The 24,418-nt window shown below is 37.9% G+C and overlaps 1 protein-coding gene across 8 annotated transcripts in view; it reads right to left on the bottom strand.

Annotated features, from left to right (window-relative positions):
• Positions 1-353: 353 nt before the first annotated feature.
• Positions 354-24,418, bottom strand: part of tn (tripartite motif containing protein thin) — a 128,222-nt gene continuing 104,157 nt past the window's right edge. For 5 of the 8 annotated variants that reach the window (XM_067121103.1, XM_067121102.1, XM_067121104.1 and 2 more), the window contains 9 exons: positions 21,288-21,445; positions 19,146-19,281; positions 18,210-18,352; positions 16,432-16,593; positions 14,223-14,480; positions 12,640-12,866; positions 7,247-10,108; positions 6,099-6,318; positions 354-2,478 (listed from right to left, as the gene is read on the bottom strand). In XM_067121103.1, the coding sequence (XP_066977204.1) occupies positions 6,105-6,318; positions 7,247-10,108; positions 12,640-12,866; positions 14,223-14,480; positions 16,432-16,593; positions 18,210-18,352; positions 19,146-19,281; positions 21,288-21,425 (4,140 nt within the window). In that variant the 5' untranslated portion in view covers positions 21,426-21,445 and the 3' untranslated portion in view covers positions 354-2,478; positions 6,099-6,104. Of the gene's footprint in view, positions 2,479-5,095; positions 5,214-6,098; positions 6,319-7,246; positions 10,109-12,639; positions 12,867-14,222; positions 14,481-16,431; positions 16,594-18,209; positions 18,353-19,145; positions 19,282-21,287; positions 21,446-24,418 lie in introns of all 8 variants that reach the window. The other 3 variants (XR_010856089.1, XR_010856090.1, XR_010856091.1) reach the window with 1 other exon arrangement.

The raw sequence follows: 24,418 nt of genomic DNA, 5'->3' as shown, positions 1-24,418 counted from the left end.
GTTTATTCAGAGGTTGCTTGAGAGTGCCCTTAAGGAATACTTATAAGCAGTGAAGTTTCTTAAGATTGAATCATCAATACAGTTCGACTGGTCTTATCATCAATACAGTTCGACTGGTCTTATCATCAATACAATTCGACTGGTCTTATCATCAGTACAATTCGACTGATGAATCAAGTCAACTCATCAGATCATTTTATTGTTGGTTCCTGATCTTTTCATCTGAAGAGGTTCTCAGCACCACAATCACGGCAACATCAAATAAAATATTTATTAGACAGTAAATTGCAGTGACAGTGTGCTGTCGAATTAGGAACAGTCACTTAAAGGCTAATTAAAAATAAAACCACAAGTAAGGGTGATCGATTTATTCTCCAACTGATTTATACATCTAATTGACAGGCGTTAATGACACATAGAACTGATTATACATTTTTAATATGTTATTGTTATCTATTGCATCTTGAGTACTCGATCCTTAGGAGAAAAAAAAAATCTTGACAAGCCACAAGTTGGGACACATGTTTCATTAAAAAAGAAAAAAAAAGAGAAAATGCATAACCATTAAGAAAATCTACAAAATAACTCGATTTACAATGGGTCTTTTAACGTCTAAAATTGAACGCACGACACAAATGTATCATCAAGTAGTAAAAATGCTCCTTGGATTGACCAACGATATGTATCCAAAACATCAATATGCATTGTCTTATATGCACATCAACTGCAAAGGATCAGTGTTATAAGAATACATGTGATTCTTTAAAAAAAATTGATTACAGAATGAATGATTATCAATTATCATCATTATTCTACGTTTATGATGAGAAATAGAATATTGTTAGTGTCCATTTAAGTGAGTGTTTTTAGTGTGAGTTTTTAATACCATCTATATTCAATATCATTCATAATTAGAAGTAAAATATACATCATTATATACTGAAATGGAAAAAAGAAAGAAACCAGGTAGGCGCAGACTTGGACAGGTATCGAACAAGTTTACCTGCACCATTGCCCCACTCGGTACTGTCTTCCAGAAGGTAACAAATGTTAAGGATGATTGTGGTTACTATCAACAGAGATAGTATCAACAATAGTAATAGTTGGAAAGTCGAATTCAGGGAGAGGCTTTTTTTCAGTTCAGAAAATAGAGGCCTAAATAGTCAAAAAAATTTTACATTCAAGTGGAAATAGAGACTTCAATTGAAAATGACTGATGTATTTTGAACCATCATCTCAGAACATTAGGAAAGCATCAAAGTCAGTAGAAATAACAAATATTTTCTTCAAAAATTAATTGGCTAACCCGCGGCCAGTACTCAAAAGATAGAGAAAAATTATCATTGAAAGAAAAAATAGCATACAGACACAAACTCCTTTCGTTTCATCCATTCGGATTACAAAAAAAAAAAAAAAATCTTTCACATGAGCACATGATCATGGCTTCCTCAAGGAAGCTCTTGAAACAAAGTGGGAATTCGACAAGATATCATATATATTCACTTAAAAAAGGAGATGCACTTTTTTATGTACAATGTACAAACATGTTATATGCAAAGTCTAATTTACACGACACTACACCCAGACGTACTCTTGTAAATTTTTTTTTGTTACTGTAACCTAGCGATCACAAGTATGTGGCAGATACCCAAATTCTCTAAGACGCGGCGTAGCTGCGAATTCTCTCTTCCCTTCTCTTGCTGAATGTCATGATCTGAAGGCCACAGAGTACCCAAAAGAGCGAAATGGATTTTTTTGTGATGCACAAAAATTGAAGGGAGCATTTAACTGGAATGAAATGCGCGTAGAAAAGAAAATTAAAAGTCAAAAAACAGAGGAGAAAGAGAGATTCCAGATTCGCCGTGTCAGACATGGGGTTGCCGGCGAGCAACTTGAAAAAAAAGAATTCTGAGAAAAAAAAAACTGACATCAAATAGGGCTGAGGAATTCATGACTGACTAGAACGTGATCTTGCAACCTTTCCATTCCAGGATTTGAGCAGATTGACGCAGAAAATCCGGCCAAATCCGATTATTGCTCGACATTTCACTTTATTCCTTCAGCCTTTAGCAATGTCCATTTACAAACTACAGGAAAAAGAAGATAATAATGACGATAGATAAAACCCTAGTAAATTGGATGGACCTAGATTAAGACTACTTTGTTGACTAGTCCCAGTGAAAGATGGGATGACTGAAAGATCCATCTGAGGATGGAATTTGAGAGCAAATATAATCTAAAATCATACGTAAAACCATTTTCTTAGTGGACAGAAAAGAACGTAGCCTAAGTTCATCGTGGCATCTATCTTCTGAGGAGTAGACCATTTCTTTTGTATCTACGTTTCATCATATGGAGTGCAAAGAAGCGAAATGGATCAGAGTTTTCCTTTTTCTATGAATAACGTTGTCTTTTTTTTATTTTATTTTTTGTGTGCTTGTGTATACTCCTTGTGCCTGCCATTCGAAATCACGTGACCTGGAAGAAGAGAACCAGGATGAATATGCATGACACAGATCATGCTACCAACTTAATTCTATTCTTCTCTGTGCATAAATAATTACACACACATATATATATATATATATATATATATATATATATATATATATATATATATATATATATATATATATATACATACATATATATATATAAACATATAAACTGCACCACAGCTCAGTACATGCATGCATTTATTTGTATTTAAGATATAGAAAAACTCTAATCTTTCGTATGTTATTATTATTACTAATATTATCATTATTAACTGTAACTAAACATCCTGATTAACATAATCTATAGCACAAAAGGCTGAGCATTAAATTGTTATATTATTATAGCCTAAGCTATATTATTATACACGTGAAAACGACATTTCTAGATAAGATTGTGAAGACTCCACAAAAATACCAGGTGTCAGTTTTCGTTCAGACTACTTGATTTAATCAGCACCACTCCCTCCGCCGTCCCTCCTCTCTCTCTCTCTCTCTCTCTCTCTCTCTCTCTCTCTCTCTCTCTCTCTCTCTCTCTCTCTCTCTAAAAGTAGAGTTATAAATGTATCGAGAGCATTTTGTAATATATATTTTTAAAAAGTGACAATTATCTAACAGATTAATTTCTTTTATTCTATCCTTAAACACTAACGCACACACACACACACATACATACATACATATATATATATATATATATATATATATATATATATATATATATATATATATATATATATATATATGTATATAATTTATATATACATATATATACATACATATATATATATATATATATATCTTTGTATCACACCGCACAACAAGACTAAATCGGAAGGAAAAGTAGATACCGCATTATCGGAAGGCTGGTTGGCCAAAACAGTCGATCGGTATGTATCGGGAGACGGATGGGGGGGTTATGGAGAAGGAATAAGGGAGGAGGGAAGTGGTGTGGGGAGGGGGCGGGGTCCGTCAGCGTTCTTCTTCTTTCATTGGTGGCAGCAGGATGCCAGGCCATATTTAGACAACGCTCTTCTTACACACGCAAGGCTTGGCACCCTTCCCTCTCTCTCTCTCTCTCTCTCTCTCTCTCTCTCTCTCTCTCTCTCTCTCTCTCTCTCTCTCTCTCTCTCTCTCTCCACGTTATTGATGTTACTTCTGTATTATGAAGTTGTGACCAAAGGTTAACGTCCCTGGAAAAAATAATATCTCTAAATAGGTCATTTTGCAACCATTCTTAACTTTCTATAACTTTTTTCACTTTTCATTTCTGGAGGTTTTCTCTCTCTCTCTCTCTCTCTCTCTCTCTCTCTCTCTCTCTCTCTCTCTCTCTCTCTCTTTTATTTTTTTTTTCTTCCTCAATTCCGCATTATATCTTCCTAAATCTTTTGTTTTGATTCCCACTTTCTTAAGCCTTGATGCTTTCACTAACTCAATTATCATCCTCCACTCAGACATCATTCCCCCACATATTTTCTAGCATATTCTTTTCAACATCTCCCTCACGTCAGCAACCTCTCAAAAACTATAATTGTATTTCATAACAAGGAGGAACGCCTATTTTCGCTTTTATACATCCTTTTGTATATCAAATAAACTTATTTGTCTACGGTCATATTTAACATAATTTGTGCTTGTTTTTATGAGGTTTCTCGTGAGGAGATTTTTAAAGAAATGGCAGAATTACTGGGTCTTAGTTGACCCACAATCCGTAAAGTTTCACTTCGATAGCAAAACCTGAGCAAGCAGAAAATCTTATGCATAAGCAACGCAAATGCAGAAAAAGAATGAATGCACTGAAAGATATGAAAGCAAAAATGATCCATTGTAAGCAACGGTAGAGCAGGAAAAGAATGAATTTACGAAGAAAAATATAAAAGCAGAAATGATTCATTTCAAACCGGTATAGTTTTCAGAGGCGAAGACAAAAGCGACAGAGACAGAGCTTAACGAGCAAGCAATAGACAGCGCATCACACAAAGGAAGAATTGGCTCTCAAGCTGTTAGGCAAAGAAAGTGCTCATTTAGGCGTTACAAAACAAGAAAGAACAAATACAGCTAAAGGTTCAGCATCTCCAAGGATTTGGGTCATCGAAGAAGATTCATTTTCCGAAGGCATTCATCCATTCAACAAAACTGGGAGGTGGAGACAAGCATACAGGAACAGATTGTAAAGAGCTAAGACTGTCACAGAATGCTAGAGAAGAATAATTTCAAAATTCGTATCTATTGAAGCCTTTGTTACAATTTAGCAAACCTATTAAATTTTTCTAGTCCACTTGACTCTTGGTCATCTTAACTAGACTAAAGAACTCAAAAAATGTGTTAATGCAAGAGTGATATGGGTGGCAACTTGAAGAGGATTTTTACACATCCTCCAGCATTCTCTGACAGCCTTGGTATCTCTGTCATCTATAACTCGCTCTGGGATTCTGGGACCAGACCAGACAGATACATTTCCTTAAATATAAATCAGGGGATTGGCTGATGGGTAATCATCGTTAAAAAAAAAAAAAGAGTTAAGAAGCACTTCTTTGTCAAACCAAAAGAATCATTAGGGTAGTTTTCAGTTTTCCATTTGGATCTATGTCAAGGCCTACCTGAGCCTATGTCACATCTCTACAGATGGTAACTGATGGGTCTCATGGAAGCACAAGTATGACACACAGAAGGAGGCGGTAAGTGTCCTGTTGCCCCGTTGCTGGAGCCTTATGGTGACTATGATTTGAAGTACAGGGCATTAGACAAATTATCTTCCGGTTCTTCTCAGGTTCTTTCATTTTGTTCATTGCAACTATACTTTGTTTTTTTCAGTGAATCTTATATCACCATATAAACATGTCATAAGCAGACGGTTTTGTTGATTTGAAAAGGGTTGTATGTGTTATAGTTTCACTCAGCTCTGTTAGGATTCAAAGAAACTTTTTAAAAGGAGATCGATTTCTAGGTGACCAGGTAAAAATTATGCAGATCCAAGCCAGTTCTTAAGTAAAATGATATAGTTAGAACTTACGGCCAACAATAAGTTTTATACTAAGGTTTAATGGCGATTTTAGACATTTAAAGAAAACAAGGTGACAGTTATTAGAAACAGCAGACAGCTATAAGAACACTGAAGGAGAAACAAGGAACTTAAAGAGAGCCGACTCACGAGTACAAATCAATCATTTTAATCGAATTTTTTTTAATATGTTTTACATAAATATCAAAATGAATTTACGTTAGCAAAATTTTTATAAATTCGTCAGTAGCTTTTAAATCTTTGTTGAGCAAAACTGTAAAAAATTCTCTTCATCAACTGTTATCCGTTATATTCCGCATAGATTGTGAAGTTTGCTTTCTCTCTCTCTCTCTCTCTCTCTCTCTCTCTCTCTCTCTCTCTCTCTCTCTCTGGCGTCAGTGACCCTGCCATTCGTAGTAAAAAATGATACTCAATCAACCACTCTCTCTCTCTCTCTCTCTCTCAGTAAGGCTTCATGCCGTATCTCTTGGCACCTGTCATTATAACAGACTGTCCATCGATCTATATATCTATCTGTCTATCAAACAATATCGAAATCCTCACTCAATCTAAAACTGCAGTCTCCATATTCTTCTTCTTACCAGTTTTCAGAAGACTTGGATGCGGTGGTTCTCTCGGTCGCACACAAGGATGTTGCCGTTGGACATAACGGCGACGCCCTCAAGGCCCTTGAACTCCCCGTCGCCGGATCCCCAGCATCCGAAGGCCCTCAGGAAAGTGCCGTCGGGGTGGAAGATCTGAATTCGGTTGTTGCCGCTGTCCGCCACAAAAATGTAATTCTGGTCGTCGACAGCGACGCCCCTGGGGGAAGGAAAAGGAGGTATTATGGTGATTTTGCACTGGAAGGAAAGTTTTGCCAAGTGGTGTGTGTGTGTGTGTGAGAGAGAGAGAGAGAGAGAGAGAGAGAGAGAGAGAGAGAGAGAGAGAGAGAGAGAGAGAGAGAGAGAGAGAGTCGTCTTAGGCAAATATTGAAAGTTTCGAAAGACGACAGGAAAACCTTTGATGGCAGGCAAGTTTTTCGAATAGATAGATAGATAGATAGAAAGAGAGAGAGAGAGAGAGAGAGAGAGAGAGAGAGAGAGAGAGAGAGAGAGAGAGAGCCAGTATTCAGAATAACAAGTTTTGCAAGAGGCAGCCATTTTTTTCGCTCATGATCAAGTTCAAGAAAGTCTGCACATGTTACTTGTTCCAACAGTGTGGTCAAAATTAAAAACTTCAAGCTTGCACTGCAATTTTGCAATTTCGCCTGTTAATCTGCTATTTAATATAACTTCTAATTTTCCGGACATGCTATACAGTATGTAGAATTCAATCGTCATCTGTTTGTGATATATGAAAAATGTCAATTTAATCATGAGAATATTGCTATCCTAATAAATAGAGCTATTCTTGTATTAAAAAATAATCAGGAATAGGGTGAATGACCATTTGCTCTTCTATCGAACAGCACTTGACATTAATAAGAACTTGAAAAGATTTCTTATTAAAACTAGTTATAATTTCATGACTCATTACCGAATGAAGGTTGTACTTGTTTACGTTTGCAAACTTGATTTACTAAATTCTTAATTAATGCAAATGAATAAGCGTGTTTTTAATGTGAATGAAGATGTATTCAATTGATATGTTAAACTACATTTATCGATTATTCATGTATATAGTCATGCACTACACATTACTATATGAGCATATAGAGGCAAATATTTCCTAGTACTAATTTTTTTCTTACCTTGGGAATTTGAACTGTCCTTCTCCGCTTCCTTCTGATCCAAATGTTGTGTTGACTTTTCCGTTTATGTCAAATATCTGCACTCGGTGGTTGTTGGAATCAGAGACGATTACTCTGTTAGTTGAAGACACTGCAATGTAGTGTGGATGTTCCAGCTGCCCTGGTTTATTTCCCATCGATCCAAACTTGCCCACAAAGGATCCATCAGATTGGAAGACCTGCACGCGATGATTTTCCTTGTCGCAAACGTAGATGAATCCGAGCGCATCAGTGGTTACGCCCCATGGATATGAGAATCGTCCATCTCCACTGCCCTGACTTCCGAAGGAACGAAGAAACATTCCTGTAGGATCGAAGACTTGGATTCTGTGGTTGTAACGGTCAGCAATAATGTATTGACCAATTCTGTTAACAGCCACACCTGCCAAACAGTCAAATTCACCCTCTGCACTACCATATGATCCAAATTCTTTAAGAAAATTACCCTGTTGGTCAAATACCTGTACACGATGATTGCTTGAATCAGCAACCACAATGCTGTTGTCAGGTCCAACAGCTATGCCTCTTGGCCATGTAAAGTTTCCTGCTTCACTACCCCTACTCCCGATCTTAATTAAGAGGCGTTGCTTTTGCAAGTACTGGCTCCTATGTAAATTTCCGAAGGGAGTAGGAACCACTGGTGTACCTGCTGCTGGGGAAGTAGGGGTAGCGTGCACGTTTTTTGAATCGTCTTCAGAAGATTCTCCCTCTTTGGCCAAGCCAAGAAGGTGTGAAGAACGGGATCTTGATATAGCCCGTCCTCCAACAGAACTGGTGGAACCCGTGCGTGAACTACCCAGTGAGCTACCGGCAGTACTGTTGGTGCTACCCAAAGTACTACCTAAACCAGTTGTGGAAGTTCTACCTGATGGAGTAGAAGCTCCACTGTCTCTGTTACCATACTTGTTCTTTAAGTAACGTGCCCAATTTGAAAGTTGTGTTGACGATGAACCTTCAGAGTCTGCGCTAGGTGCTCCTGTAGAAGAAGTACTTCGAGATGATGGTGTTGTATCTGTATCAGTACGACTATAACGAGAGCGGTAGTTAGATGGAGAGCTAGTGTCAGCTGAGGCCCCTTCATCATCTTCAAGTCCAGCTGAACTCTTGCTTCTAGCTAAACGCTGCCGCCTTTCTTTTAGTTCTTCAAAACGTGCACGACTAGTTCCATGGGTGGGTGTAGTGCTAGAATCATCATCATCTGGGCCTAAGACTGCAGAACTTTTAGAACGGTTTAAGAATCGACTTTGGAAAGTAGTTGGCTTGGTTTCCTCCTCAGGCACATTTGCCCGAGATCGGCTCAGGTACTTACTAGCATAAGGATATTTTGACTCAAATTCATCATCCTTATCCTTTGCTGAAGGCTTTGCAGGTTCCAGGTACGACGGACGCCGGTGACTACCAACTCCTGAGTCGGTGCTGCTGGTGCTTGAAGCTGAGGCACCATACCTACTGCTACTGCTGCTGGTACTGCCATTGCTGTTATCACTGTTGCTTCCATACCTGCTGCTACTGTATCCAGAGTCCCCACCACTTGATGTGGGAGGGTATGAACTTCTATCATTCCAGGTACTTCTAGAACTACTACTACTACTACTACCGGCTACGTCGCGAGCCTGGGCACTCCGGCCCAGCAAGGGCCCAATGTCTGTTCGAGAGTATTCTGAGGTGGTTTCCTTCTCCTCTTCCTCCTCATCATCAGAGGACTCTTCACTCTCCTCAGACTCGGAATCATCACTGCTTTCATCATCATCATCATCTTCATTCCCTGATTCCTTCGAGGCCTCTACTGAAGGAGTACCGGCTCGGCCTAAAAAACGTGAATGGAAACGAGATCCACTAGTTGGACCCGTTGATCTAGATGAACTATCAACTTTGGAGGTGGAAGGTTTTGAATCACTTCTTAAGAAACGACTCTTAAGTTCTTCTGTAGTAAAAGCAGCACCAGATTTTTTTGGGGATGATGAACCATCACCTGAGTTGCTGTCTGTACTATTGGAACGGGATAAACGACGTTCTACAGCTGCTGTGTCAATTGGACGTGGACTTCTGGTGCCACTTGTGCTCTTATCCTTATCACCTATGGAAGAATTAGAAGAGGAACGGCTAAAGGGGTAGGATCGCTGGGCTACACTAGTTACTCCTGTATCAAAACTGGTTTTACGAGATGGTGGTCGATTTGTAGTGCCATTAGAACTACTAGCTGTGCTATCTGCTCTAGACCCACTATAATCACGTTTACGGTTTGCATCATCTTCTCTGGTTACAGATGATGCTGGTGAATGGTTAGCAGATGACCTGGGAGAAGTAGATGTTCTGTCAATGCGGCTTTGCCTCTCATCCTCTCTTATAGAGGAAACTCTCTCCCCAGCAGGTTTAGTAGGTGTGGTAGGTGTAGTAGGCGTGGAGGTGCTAACTGAAGGAGTGGTGGCAGTTGCACCAGAAGTTGATGCTTCAGCTGCTTTATTTTGTTTCTTTATCTTATCTATCTCATCTTCATTGCTAGTTTGTCTTAATGGTTTACTCTGGACTGGAGTTTGTGGTGGTTTGTTAGCTGTTGTCTGAGGTGTCTTGGGTGGCTCGTCTTTCTTCTTGTTCTTGTTCTGTTCTCGTTCTTGGAATCTCTTCATGACTCGAGGAGAGTCATAAAGGCGAATGATCCCTGAGAGTGGACCACGTGAGACGTCTTCTGAATCAATCACTCGTTGTCGTTTTGATCCATCCTCTTCGGAGAAGCGAACCGAACGCTCCTCGTCTTCTTCTTTTCGCATGAAGCGCGACCGGAACCGCCTCCTCCCAGAGTCAGCCGCGGAATCCTCGTCGTGCCTGTGAGGACCAAAGGTGAGCGGGGCAGAGGAGGAAGGCCACGACTAGAGGAAGGAAAGGTAAGAAAAACACTCAAGGTTGTCACGTGAATAGGGGAACCCAATGCACACAGCGACACATATAAATGTGAGATGTCAGCCATGGTTACTCTCTATGATGATATACAGTAGTTATTCTGTTATAACTCCTACTATAATAAGCATTAATTAGCCCTTAGTTAAAAAGGAACTAAAAAGAAAACAGATAATCCGCAACAAAAATTACGATGTTAAACAATAAATTATTAGTATACAGCTTAATTTTAGTTCTGTCCTTTTCTATATTTACATTTAACTTATACAGACTTGCTAGAAATGGTATGGAAAGTTTTGCTCTAATCTGACTTTCAGAGAATATGCATAAGAATTCTTCCAGAGTCCAAATATGGCGTGACACAGCTTTCATCATGCTGACGTGATGAACAAATGAAAAAGACTAAAACACATACGGAGTGATGAAGCAATAAGAAAATAAAACTATACAATCAAAGTACATTCTAGATTTGTTCTAAAGTCAACTTCTTATAAATATATGGAAATCGGAGAAAACTATCAGTTACGATTATTAATAAATATTAAGGTTAAATATGCTTCATCTACCCTCCAGGTACTGACAGTTTCCAAGGAAATAATTCTATACACATGCATATATGTGGACATATACATAACAGTATATAGAGACGATTATTTACACATATTTACATGAGTATCTTTATGTATATATGATATATGTTGTGGTAAATACCTTAATGCATACGCATTTATGCGTGTGTCATACTTTCACATTAGTAGATATTTACATATACATATATACATATGAATATATAATCGTTCAAAAACCACACTTAAGACATACAGAAAAAGGAAGTGGCGAGCTGTCCATTGAAGCCTTGTATGCATTGGTAAAGATTTAATTGCCGATAAATTAAAAGCCATTTGTGAGAGATATCTCCTCTGGATTATCAGAGATATCTCACTTACATGCAATTTTTCATGAAGCAAGATCTTCTAGACAGAAAATGTCTAAAGGTTTAATATCATCATGAGGCTAAAAATCTTAACGGTATTCAACTTTAACATAAAATGATTCAGTGCCCAAACAAATGACTTGATACGTCATAAGATTAATATGCTGTACTATGTGATGTCAAAAGGGCTGATAACATTAATATGCTGTATTATGTGATGTCACAGGGGCTGATAACTTTTATAGTTTGCAATCGTATATAAATCTAACGGTTTTATGAGAATCCAACTTTTACTTGACTCCAGTTATTATGAGGCTTTGTGGCACAACTCTGCATGACTATGCAACTGAAGTGTTAGACTAGGAAAGGTTAACTTTGAAAGCTCAGGTTAAAAGTCACCACTTCGTCTTTTGAGTTGGGACTCAAGCTTTGTCCTTAACAGTTACTGAACAAAGACTACATAGTCTTTAGTTACTGAATGACCGGGGAATGGAAGCTACATAGGCTGCAAAACACACATGAACAACATTGTTTCTTAAATTGTCTCTTTCTATTCATCTCTAAGAAATATAGAGTGGAATTTTTACAAAAATAAATACTATGATGACTCATTACAGAAAAACATGGACCTAAGACAGTCTAAAATTCTGTAGTTTCCAAAAAGAGAAGTTACTTTTTTCCAAAAAAGCAAGATCAAGAATACTCAAAATGATCGTATAGTCCGTCTCACATTCTCACAGAGGAACTGCCAGGCAAAGTCAATGTCGGTAAATTGCAGGAAACATATTGAACAGATAAGTATTTGCTGCTTCTGAGGTCAGGGTCGTACTTTACACTGGTAAATATTTGGCCGTCTTATGTCAGTCACTCGCAAGAAATATGTTATATTTAGAATATTTTAGCTTCTGAAGTCAGTAATACAAAGTAATGCTTCACATGAATAAATGTTCGAATTTTCTACCGCCAATAATTCACTCAGTGTAAATAAAAATATGTGGCTCTTATTGCTGATTCTTTAATGAAAATATTATTTCAGTCATAAGTTGAAAAAAAGTCTTTTATTTTGGTTAATTTTTTTGCTTTATGGCCTGAACGAACTCCAGTCACATTGTCGTCTGATAAACGAGGCTGGATGAGGTCATATGAAATAAGAAAATAATAAAAACTGCAACTGACAAAATTAACCAGGACCATGGATAATTTAAATAAAACCACAAGTGAGTTATCTTATTAAGCGAGGTTTTTTGTCCACTTGTTCGGAAGCGAACTGAATAGTGCTATGGAACAAGCCCATAGAAATTTAACTGCTGACCTTAATGACCTCTAGTCGAATTCAGATTCCTCTCACGACATGAACACTAAACACTGACATTGCCGATGCAGTGGCGGTTCCGAAAAGCTTTGACGAGTTAGGTTAGTGTGGGCGGGGGTAGGGGCTGGGGTCGGGCGGATTGTATTTGCATATTAAGTGAAAAGGAAATCAGATGTAATAGTGAGTCTTTTGAGATAGTGAGACCGACTATACCTTTCGGTGTTCCTCTCCCCAAAGCGTCTGCGCGTGACTGGCGATGTCCTGCCTGGATTGTAATTATAGGAGTCCTCCTGGTCACGGAACTGCGATGCCAGTCTGTGGTCGCTCTTGCTCTTCATGAGACCCGATCCCAAGCTCTGGCCGGACCCGTAGCCTCCTTCATTCGGATTGTTGGGTTTGTGGAAGGTGAGTTCGCCCAGCGAACTCAGGTTAGATGTCAGCTAGGTGCCAAAGAGAAAAATGTCTCATATGGTGATGCGGTCCAGTTAGGGTCTCCATATCACTGGCTGGCAGTCCGATATATATACTCTTATAAAAACAGAAGTTCAGATTCTTGGTGGAGAAAAGTGTAAGAAGGTACACCCCGACTTCAGATGAATACAGATCCCAATCTACAACTGAACATAACCGAATCTCGGGTTTTCAGAAATTTCCTCCAAACTAAACCAAAGGGGCGTGACCTGTAGCAATCTCTTTACCATAACTAATATAAGCTGTAAAGTTATGCATACATTCCAATGCTTTCTGATTAAGTTACTATTTTCTCATAAATTGAAGTTTGTATTCATGCGCTGCTATTCGAAGCTAATATCTACAAATATAAATACTTAGGCATGTTTGAAGCACTGCATTGCTTCACAAATCTAAATCCAGTGCTGTTGACAAAATTCACTGGTCCCTCTGTCTTAATTTTTCTCTCTCCATGAAATATCAGTGGAAGTGTCTTAAAAAAATCTCATCAGGAATCTTAATGGTAATGTTTTAAATCGCTTGAAAGTTGCTGAGGTGCCTTTGGATCAACTCTGACACTAGTCCCGACCCCTACAAGCTTTATGACAGGAAACTGCCATTCGGCTAACAAATGACTTTTGGGATATTCAGTAACCGCGTATGTAACGAGCATTGCCACATAAAACCAATGGGATCACTGCAGCTTCATTCTAACTGTTTCTACAGTGAAGCAGTCACTTTAAGTTAAACCAGTACAAATCTGAAGCATAACATAAATTTTGATTATCCAAATCTCTTCATAAGATGAAGCGTTCAGATAAGATATGTTAAGGTGAGTAACAGATGGCGCGTATTTATAAAAATTAAAAAGAAAAAACGTGCATTACAACTCTTCCATTTTAGTACAAGATTTCAACACTGAAAACGATTAAAATTTACAAGTTTTCTTCCCAAATAAATGCCTTAAGTATTTGTTTACCATCATTAAAAGCATATCTTCCAAACAAAGTGTAACAAAATCAAAGATAATAAAAATAATTTACGAGTCTGAATTTCACCCGTAAGATCAAGTCATCACAGCCGCAGTTTACTTATGCAAACTTTCAATTACAACGACATATAAAAGACGCTGGCTTTATGGCATAAGGATAATGGAATAGACAACATCAGTAGTAGAGATGCACTATCTATCCACTCATAGACAATATCAGTAGTAGAGATGTACTATCTGTCCCTTCATATATCTCAAATTAGTGCTGTCCTGTTAAAGGACATATGAATTCTGTGACTCTCATTTCTGAATTCCCCATCAAACGTGAAATCACTATATCTCCCGCTCCCCTCACCTTATTAAGATCATCTGGTGGGTTAAACCGAGCCCTCCTGCTGTAGTCTCCGCCTTCGTAATCGAAATTACGGATGAACTCGATGGTCTTGAGGAATATGTCTTTGGTGTCCATCAACTCACAGTCGTCCCACGGCGTTTCGTCGTCCATGTGCTTCTCTGCAAGTTCGATGTTGCTTTCGATGTTGGAGACTTCTTGGTCCAGACTCTCCTTCAGGAGAGTGAGGTTGCGGAGTTCGTTGTTGTAGTAGTTTTCGACCTGCAAGACGACAGTGGTTTAAATTTCCCTTTCTGCAATGGAAAATGGGAGGGTGAGGCTTTGGACCTTCAATAGTATGGCGGCAGCTTTTGAGACTCCTTCAGGAATGGATGATGGGAAGGTAATGGTTTCTGACTTGCCACAGGATGGCAGCTTTTGTGAGTTTCCTTCAGGAATGGATGATGGGAAGGTAGTGGTTTTTGACCTGCCATAGGATGGCAGCTTTTGTGAGTTTCCTTCAGGAATGGATGATGGGAAGGTAATGGTTTTTGACCTGCAATAGGATGGCAGCTTGTGTGAGTTTCCTTCAGGAATGGATGATGAGAAGGTAGTGGTTTTTGACCTGCCATAGGATGGCAGCTTTTGGGGGTTTCCTTCAGGGATGGGATTGATGGGAAGGCAATGGTTTTTGACCTGCCATAGGATGGCAGCTTTTGTGAGCTTCTTTCAGGAATGGATGATGGGAAGGTAGTGGTTTTTGACCTCCCATAGGATGGCAGCTTTTGGGAGTTTCCTTCAGGGATGGGGATGATGGGAAGGTAATGGTTTTTGACCTGCCATAGGATGGCAGCTTTTGTGATCTTCTTTCAGGAATGGATGATGGGAAGGCAATGGTTTCTGACCTGCAATAGGATGGCAGCTTGTGTGAGTTTCCTTCTGGAAAAGGAGATGGGATAGTAATGACTTTCGACAGAAACGGATAACAATTTTAGAGGGTTTCCTTTGGAAAATGAAAGTGGAACTGTAAAGATTTTCAACCAGTAATGGAAGACGGGAATTTCGTGGCTTTCGACCTGCCAAGGTGGACTGACCTGAAGTAAACAAGTTCATAACGTTCGCCAAAAAGGAGACTGTGATGAAGTTGGAAAAGGGAATTTCAATATATGTACAAACAGATATATAGTAGGAAATGAGGAAGGAACTGTAGAAAAGAAAGGAAGATAAATATTTAAAAGGTGGAATTGCGTGTACTGTACAATAAACAGTAGCATAAGTAGAAAGAACTCTAGTTACAAAAAAAAATTAAAAAAGAAGAATTTAGATGAATTGCAACAAAGAATGAACTAAAGAAAAGAAATTTAAGGGAGTTTCTTAAAGTAGAAAGAACTCTAGGTACAAAAAAAAGGAAAAAAGAAGGAATCTGATGAATTGCAACTAAGAACGGACTAAAGAAAAGAATTTTGTTGCAGTTTCTTTCCAATCCTTTTAGGCAAAGGACTTTCATATATCATTCTACTGAAAATCACTCAAAACCGAACAAATTACGTAAATTAACCTAAATACCTAAACTCAAAACCACTTTTACCTTCCATGCAATTTTGAATCCTGTTGCATGAAATTCCACTTCTTTTTCAACGTAAGCTTAGCAACATTGCACAGCCAAGAAATAAAGTTTTAGGTTTTGCATCCGTAAGAAGGGTTTGTCGAGGGCCAATAAAGTAATCAAGAGAAAAGTGGGGGAAAATTTACAAGCACAAGCGCGGTGCCAAGTAGGGCACTGTGCCACTTGAAAGATGGTACAGTCTGACGCATAAATAGATGGTGGATAACACCACGAATTTTCTCTCTGTGGTAATTTTCACCCCGTATGAAATCTTTTATTTAAAAGGCTTCGTCAATGTAACTCCACAGGTAAAAATTGCTTTTAATCTAATTACACAATTTTACTGATTTATTTACATGACTGCTTACTTCTTTACCTATCTTTTTTTTCAATTATATACCTATTTATCTCAGTCATTTTCGCTTTGAAACCGCAATCAGTTTAAAGCAACGAACTGAATATCTTAGTCAACTACGGCAATCTCCCTTCCCCATGGTGCCTAGCATGTTTCCTAGTAGAGGCCTAGACAAGACACTAAAACCCCTCTCATTAAATAAATGCACATTTAACTAAATAAATTCAGAAACAAATCAGCAAGTAAAACACTGGAATCAGTTAGAGCCTCACCTCAGACTTAAGAAAATCACAGCGATCCCTGACCGACTTCTGGAGTCGTTTGCTAATATTTTCGATTTCTTCAGAGACGCTACCTGTGTTCTGCTTGAGGGAGAGGATGTTTCGCTCCACTGCTGTTAATTGGTCGTTTAGTCGATGCGCCGCTCGTTTTACCTGGAAAGCAGGGCATGGCACATAAGCTTAGGCGACGCACTTCTAAATTATATGTGATTTTACCTGGATGAAAGAGGATAAGATTAGGTAAGGGACTTGTCTAGTCTATAAAGTGATTTCATTTAGGTAAAAGGGGACAAGTTAGGTAAGAAATTTTTCTAACTTAGGGAAGTGATTTTACGCGGATGAAAGTGGATAAGCTTGGGTAAGGGACTATTCTATTTTATAAAAATCACTGTACCTGGAACAAATAGGATAGGCTTAGGCGAGGGACTTTTCTAATTTGTAGGTCATCTTACTGGATGAAAGAGAACAAGCTTAAGCGAGGGGTTTGCCTAGTTTATAAAGGGAATTTTACTTGGATGAAAGAGGACAAGATTAGGAGATGGACTTCTAATCTACAAAAACCATTTTATCTGGATGAAACAGGACAAGCTTAGGAGATGGACTTCTAAATTATAACAGCCATTTTACCTGGATGAAAGAGGACAAGTTTAGGAGTTAGATTTCCAATTTATAAAGGTCATTTTACCTGAATGAAACAGAACAAGCTTAAGCAAGGGAGTATTTTAATTTATATAAGGCATATTACCTGGATGAAAGAGGGACCTTTCTATTTTATAAGACATTTTACTTGGATGAAATAGGACAAACTTAGGAGAGGAACTTTTCGAGTATGAAACTGGTTTCACCTTGAAGAAAGAAGACAAGCTTTGGAAAAGGACTTTTAAAATTATAAAATGTACTACTTGGAGAAGAGATAATAACTTTAAATAAAGCTCATTTCTAATTTACGAAACTACTTTACTTAGCAGGAAGAGTGTAAGGTGAAGGAAGAGACTTGTTTCTTATAAAAAAAATCTGTTTTAAACCAGAAATAATATGAAAAAAAAAACATTTAATTAGTGAAACTCTTTTTACTCAAAAGGTTGAATACTGTGAATAAGTTAAAACCAAAGAATTTACGTGTTATAAAAGACTTCAGCTGGAAGGCTGAGTATGGGGCATCAAGACCCTTAATACGAACACTTTTTTTTACGTTCCTTAATTCATGAGAGTGGCTTTATTTAGAAATAAGAGTACTGTATTGATCATCAGGATTTATTCATATAACAGTTTTTAACCTCGAAGGCAGCGCATGGAGCAGAAGCATATGCAAAAGATTATTTCTCATTTTTACAACTTTTTAGATTACTTTTTAAGTGTGAAGATCTTGCATGAGATAAAATTAAAAGAATGATAGAAAACTTTGTTTACATATTTATAAACAGGTTTCTGATCATGAGAAAATACTCATTTTTGAGATGATGAACTTGAGCCTTAATAAAGTAGGTGTCTACTTGAAACTAGAAAGATAAAAGGAACATCAGCAACTATAATGACATCATATTAAGATTGCAATGTGCACAAAGGAACATCAGCAACAATAATGACATCATATTAAGATTAAAATGTGCACATAGAAAATATCATAATATGAACATGTAAATGCTTCCGTTAAGTGTAACAGAGGAAAATACTAAACAACACAGCAACGTCTGCTATGAAAACTGCTCACTCACAGAGAGAGAGAGAGAGAGAGAGAGAGAGAGAGAGAGAGAGAGAGAGATCCTCACCTGATTATTGATACGGCCAATTTCCCTCTTCAGTATATCGGTGTGAGCGGCTTTGCAGTCTGTGCATATCTTTTTCCCGCAGTGCGCGCACACGCCCAGGTAATTCTTCTCGTTACATACTGCGCACCTTTCCATGTACTGGCCTGTTGGTAAATTTCCAAGTCGGTAAGAAAACTAGAGAGCCCAACGATGAGGGCTGTTGGTTAACAATTCTTTTATTACAAATGACAGAGACAGAGCTTTATGGGACACTTTTACCTTGAATAAGTTGTAAACTTAAGTTGTAAACTTGAGTCCAGATGTGGTCAGACTACTAAATTTCCTATGAATGAAATCTGGATTTCGAACGGTTCAAAGGATAAGAATATAATGTAAGTTTGAAATTTTTTTTAAAATATGGTAAGGCATATGACACTCGATTAGCTCAAGAATTTGTCTACATGCAGTAACGACAAAATTTTTCCAGATAAAAGAAGGAAGACGATCATTTTTGAGTGTCTGCGAACGTCTGTGCTCGAGTGATAAGAGCTGTAATACTCAGCAAGTTTAAAAAATATTTTTTTTTATTTATTTCTAATCTGCCCCCTCCATCGCGGTCCTGGACGCAGAGAAATTCGTTAATTTTTTTTTTTTTTTTAAGAAAACTGTCTTATGATGTCACCTACAAAGATAGGTGTTCTTATAACAGTGCTCAGAAGAATTACTTCATGAAAATATAATTTTAATACTTTCATGGAGGACTTAGAATCAGATGCCTAGCACCTGACAATTTAATCAAATATTTGTCAAAAAAAAAAGAGAAAGTTGTTAAACAGTTTGATTGCTCTAAGTCATTAATCTCAAACAAAAACTCTAATAACTGCAACAACCAGTTGTGCTGGTTAGACCTCAACTAATTATTCAAACTTGTCTTCTTTCAATTCCACAAAGACTAACCTGTGTGAGGGTCCGGAGTCTCTCCTGTGATTTCTATGTGAGCCTCAAGGAATCTTTGGAGGGTGACGTTGGAAGGGAATCCCTGGACGCCGTTGTAGGGTATCCTGTGCTCTGCCCTGCATTCTGGGCACTTCACCTGAAAATGAATGCCAGTATTTTAGAAGGCAAGTTGCTACGAAAGGTGATGTTACTAGTGGATTGTATATTGGGCCTAAAGGCCTGTAAACACCCGAATCTTAGGGAAGAAATATTAACTAAGATCGTTATTGACGATATTTCAACATCTTAAGCAATATTTAAAAATTATTTTTCAAATGAAAAAGCTTTAGTGATTATGTCCATGAACAGTACCTTACTGAAAGTATTTCATAATATATCGTTTGTAAAATCTGACTAGATACTATGAAGAAGTATATAAAATTTTGTTGAGCTAAGCACGTGCATGTCTACTGAAAAAGTAATGTGTGATTAATTTCACCACTGATGGTATCACGAGAAATAAAAAGGCAATAAAGAGGTTTTACATTTTGTGATAAGTTGACTTAAATTCAACACAATTTTCTTTATAAAAAAGTACAATTTCACCAAATAATCTTCCAAGTATTCTGTTTTCTGAGTTTTGAGTAATTTTTGGATCATCTCCATTGTCTTTAAGTCTTTTTTTCTGTTTCATTCTAAACCTTAGGCATTTTTAATCAGACTTACTATTAACATAAATCTGCATGAGACTTTCTGAATCATCTAATCAATACTTTGATTTATCGATCGAATAAACTAAAGTTACAGGAGCTTAATTTGCTGATCAAATAAACTTGATTCAAAACAGCTAAGTTGGCTGCTCAAACAAACGTTGAAGATAACATCTACTGTATGTTTGTTGATCAAATAAATTCTGAAGATAACAGCTAAGTTTGCTGATTAAATAAATACTGAAGGGAAAGCTAAGTTTGTTGTTCAAATAAACTTTCACGACAACAGCTGAGTAAACTGCTCAAATAAACTGAAGTTCCAGCAACTAAAGCTACTCTTGCCAAGTGCTCTAAATCTTGAGTGTTATTGCTGACAAGTTTTGCTTTCTTCTGCTGTAGCAACTGATGTCCATTAACTCTGCTGTAGTGATCATATTTCCCAAAAAATCATTAACTTTCAGACACACAGTTAACTTCCCACAATTGCAAAACTTCTGAAACTCTTGCATAGATATTAAATTTCCCTTATAGTTTCTAGACCTCTGACTCTTGTAGCAAAACAATTGCATATCCCACAAAACTTGCCAAACATCTGAGTCTTCTGAAGCAGCAATTACATTTCTCACAAACCTGCCAAACTTTAGAAACTCTTGCATAAGAAATCAATTCCCCCTCAGACTTTCCAGACCTCTGGCTCTTGAGGCACAACAGCTGAATTTCCCACAAAACTTGCCAAACATATCAGCCTTCTGATACAGCAATTACATTCCCCACAAACTTGCCAAACTTCTGAAACTCTTACATAGAAATTAAATTTCCCTCAGACTTCACCGACCTCAGACTCTTGTGGCAAAATAACTGCATTCCCACAAAACTTGCCAAACATCCCAGTCTTCCGACGAAGTATTTACATTTCTCATGAAACTTGAAAAACATCTGAGTCTTTTGACGCAGCAATTACAGTTCCCACTAAACTTGCCAAACATCTTAGTCTTTTGACGCAGCCATTACATTTCCCAAATAACTTGCCAAACATCCCAGTCTTCCGACGATGTATTTACATTTCCCATAAAACTTGAAAAACATCTGGATCTTTTGACGTAGAAATTACATTTCCCACTAAACTTGCCAAACATCTTAGTCTTTTGACGCAGCAATTACATTTCCCACATAACTTGCCAAACATCCCAGTCTTCCGACGAAGTATTTACATTTCCCATAAAACTTTAAAAACATCTGAGTCTTTTGACGCAGCAGTTACATTTCCCACTAAACTTGCCAAACATCTGAGTCTTTTGACGCAGCAATTACATTTCCCACAAAACTTGCCAAGCATCTGACCAGCAATTACCTCTCCCACATACCTGCCAAACTCATGAGAAATTAAATCTCCTTCAGACTTTCCAGACTTTTGAATCTTGTGGCACAACGCCTGCATTTCCCACAAACTTACCTGTCGTCTGACGTAGTCGACAAGGCCCTCCATGCAGGGCTCCATGCAGACCGAGTGCTGGCATGGTAGGAGTTTGGGGTTCCGGAATCTGTCCAGGCAAATGCAGCAGGTTAGGAGTTGTTCCAGTTGGTGCGCCATCTTGTTTTAGACGGCCTGTTCTGGAAAAAAATAAGAATAAAACCTCTAGTTAGTTGTGGTTGTTTACGGACTGTTTCATTTCTTAGCATCTAAGAACAGGAAAGTTCATAAATTTTGGTATCAGGCCAAAAATGGATTAAATATGGCTACGTAAATTATAACTGAATTTTTACATTTTTATACACATTGGATGAAAGACTCCTCCACTTCCCTGGTACTTCTCTATTTACGCATTCATCCAGTGCAACCCATCACCTTTGACAGGTTGAGTCTGGCTTTAAATACCTCTAAACAATTTAGGTTAGGTAATGTAAATACCACGATCTTTGCTGTATATTTTCAAGACCATTCTTAAAAAATAAAGGGATTCAGTTTCATAACCATATCCAACAAAAGTTTAATCATAAACTGAGAATGGTGCAAATGAAATATTTTTACTCAGACCTTCACACATAAGTTTTCAGGTTCATTCAAAAATATAATTAAATGATAGTTTGTAAGATGTGGCACTCAGGATTTCACATACATTCTTAATACAGATCAACACCACTTAAAATCCGTAATGTTGAACTGAAATTATTGCATACAAAAAATCAATGTCTTGGCTCTATCGCACGACAACAGATTGCTATGTTTTTCAATTGTTTCAAGATATAATGAGGTATCATTTCTTTCTGTAAACATATGGCAGCTATGAGCTTAGTTACAGCCTCATAAACAACCGTAGTTACCTAATATTTTTAGACAACGGGCTTCAGAACAGCTGGTCGTCAAAACGATTGGAAAAAATTTGGCAAACATATCAAAACAGATCCGGGTCTGAGGCTGGGTATGAAATAACATCTCGCCTGTTTCTTGCAAGCCAAGCCTACAAAATCCCTATATATATCTACTTGTCTCCTTTATGTTTCCGTAGGTTTATGATTAATGTAAACATGGATATACGTCAAAGGAACCATCAAAACAGACTTCATGATGCTGGTTTTGCGGGTAGTTGCAGTTCACTGCCGAGTGTGCTTGACGGACAAAATTAGCGAAGAAAAAGGTTAATAGCATTGTTAGAGAAGAGAACGAAAGAATCTTATCTTAGTATACTGATTCCTGTGGCCCAATTGCTTGAATTCCGTAGTGGTGAATCACTGAGTCATAAAATGACTATAAATGATTCATATTGGCTTTGAATACAAAATACGCTGGAGAATTCATCAACAATAACAAACCATTTTTCATTCAGCTATCTGATTATACGGGGGCAGGTATGAATACATATGCATGGGCATCCATTAGTAACCATGCCAAATTGATTCTAGTTATTCACCATGTTTGATTATACACCGCCAATTACATAAAGCAGCGGAAGAATTACGTCATAACAAAAACGCCATCAGATTTGACCGATAACCTAAAAAACGAACATTCTCGAAACCTTGGGGAGTTGGAAAGGCATGTTTACAGATACCAAACCTCTGTGCGACTGAAGCAAATGAATCTGATTAAACAGACTGGCGCATTTGGCCACTGTTTTCTAGTCACAGACCCCCCTGGGCGAGTGGAGCACTTGACAGAGAGAGGCACTCAGTCAAAATGGCGCATACTTCTTTCTTTCTCGGGCAGAGACTGTACTTCTTTTGACGGAGTTATAAACGAAGCCTTCGTCCTTTACGTGTCATTCTATTGACAGGAAAGGTTAAAACGTTTAAGGCAGCTCAACTGGAATAAAAAAAAAATTTTTTTAAAGTGGATAGAAGACGACAAAGAGCGAGTGTATAGCCCCATGTTGCCCCCCTGTGGCACAGTTGGAACTTCAAGAGCCATCTCCCTCCCTAGATACGTGCAACTAGGTGGCGCTAGCTCCGAGCTTTCGAATTCCACCGACATTAATGAAGAAGAAGAATTACAGACTAAAGAAGAAGTGTCAAGGAAAGAAAGAGGAGAAAAAATATTCACACTATCATAATCGCCTTCGCACTGAATGAGTATGGAGTGAAAAAGATAGTTCGTTGTTTGAATATACGACATAAACCTCTAACAGTACGGAAAAATGATGAGGGCGAGAAAAATAATAACCCATCTTCTTCATCTTCGCCCACAACAAGAGGGCGAGAAAAAATAATATCCCAATCTTCTTCATTTCCGCCCACAACAAACCATCAGAATGGAGAAGGCGATAGTTATACAGTTATATAAAAAGGGACAAGAAACCACTAAGGGAAAGAGTGTGAGAGAGCCAGAGAGAGAGCAAGAGAAAGAGAGAGGGGGGGGGAGAGGGAAGGAGGAGGAGTAGGTCAGGGCCAAATTTACCACGAGGGAAGGCACTGGCTCCTTCCCCTGAAGGTGCCAAGACGAACCACACGGAGTCTCTCCTCTGCTTCTTCTTCTTCTTCCTCTTCTTCTTCCTCCTCCTCCTCCGCAAATTCACATGCCACCTTTACGGTTTCTCATGAGTTATTTTTGAACAAGGACCCTCCGAGTTAACTCTTACACACTCGGAGAAAACTCACGTGTTTGCGTTCGTGTGTGTGTGTGTGTGTGTGTGTGTGTGTTGAAAATAAAGAAAACTCACGTGTTTTCGTGCGTGATGAATTTGCAGATAAAATCATGCACAGTGTGTATGGGGAAGCATATTTGCAAAATAAATTTCTGTCTAATCATCTTAATACTATGTACATAAACATATATTTGGAAAGCTATTTCATATATTTACAGCAGGTATAAAGATTATATATAAATTTTACCAAGAGAGAACGAAATATAAATCTGTGGCCTGTCAGTTATGTTATACTTTATTTTTCCATCCTAAAGAAACGCACACACACGCTATATATATATATATATATATATATATATATATATATATATATATATATATATATATATATATATATATATATATCTTTCAATAATCAACCAGTTTAATACCAAGCCATCACAACTGCTACATAATCAAAAGTGGACGTTAAGCATTTTTCACGTTACTCTGGGTGTCATTCATT

This window comes from Macrobrachium rosenbergii, chromosome 19, assembly GCF_040412425.1.
Source record: "Macrobrachium rosenbergii isolate ZJJX-2024 chromosome 19, ASM4041242v1, whole genome shotgun sequence".
Classification (NCBI taxonomy): domain Eukaryota; kingdom Metazoa; phylum Arthropoda; class Malacostraca; order Decapoda; family Palaemonidae; genus Macrobrachium; species Macrobrachium rosenbergii.
Note: the sequence above shows the minus strand (reverse complement) of the source record. Positions and strands in the feature narration are given on the sequence as shown.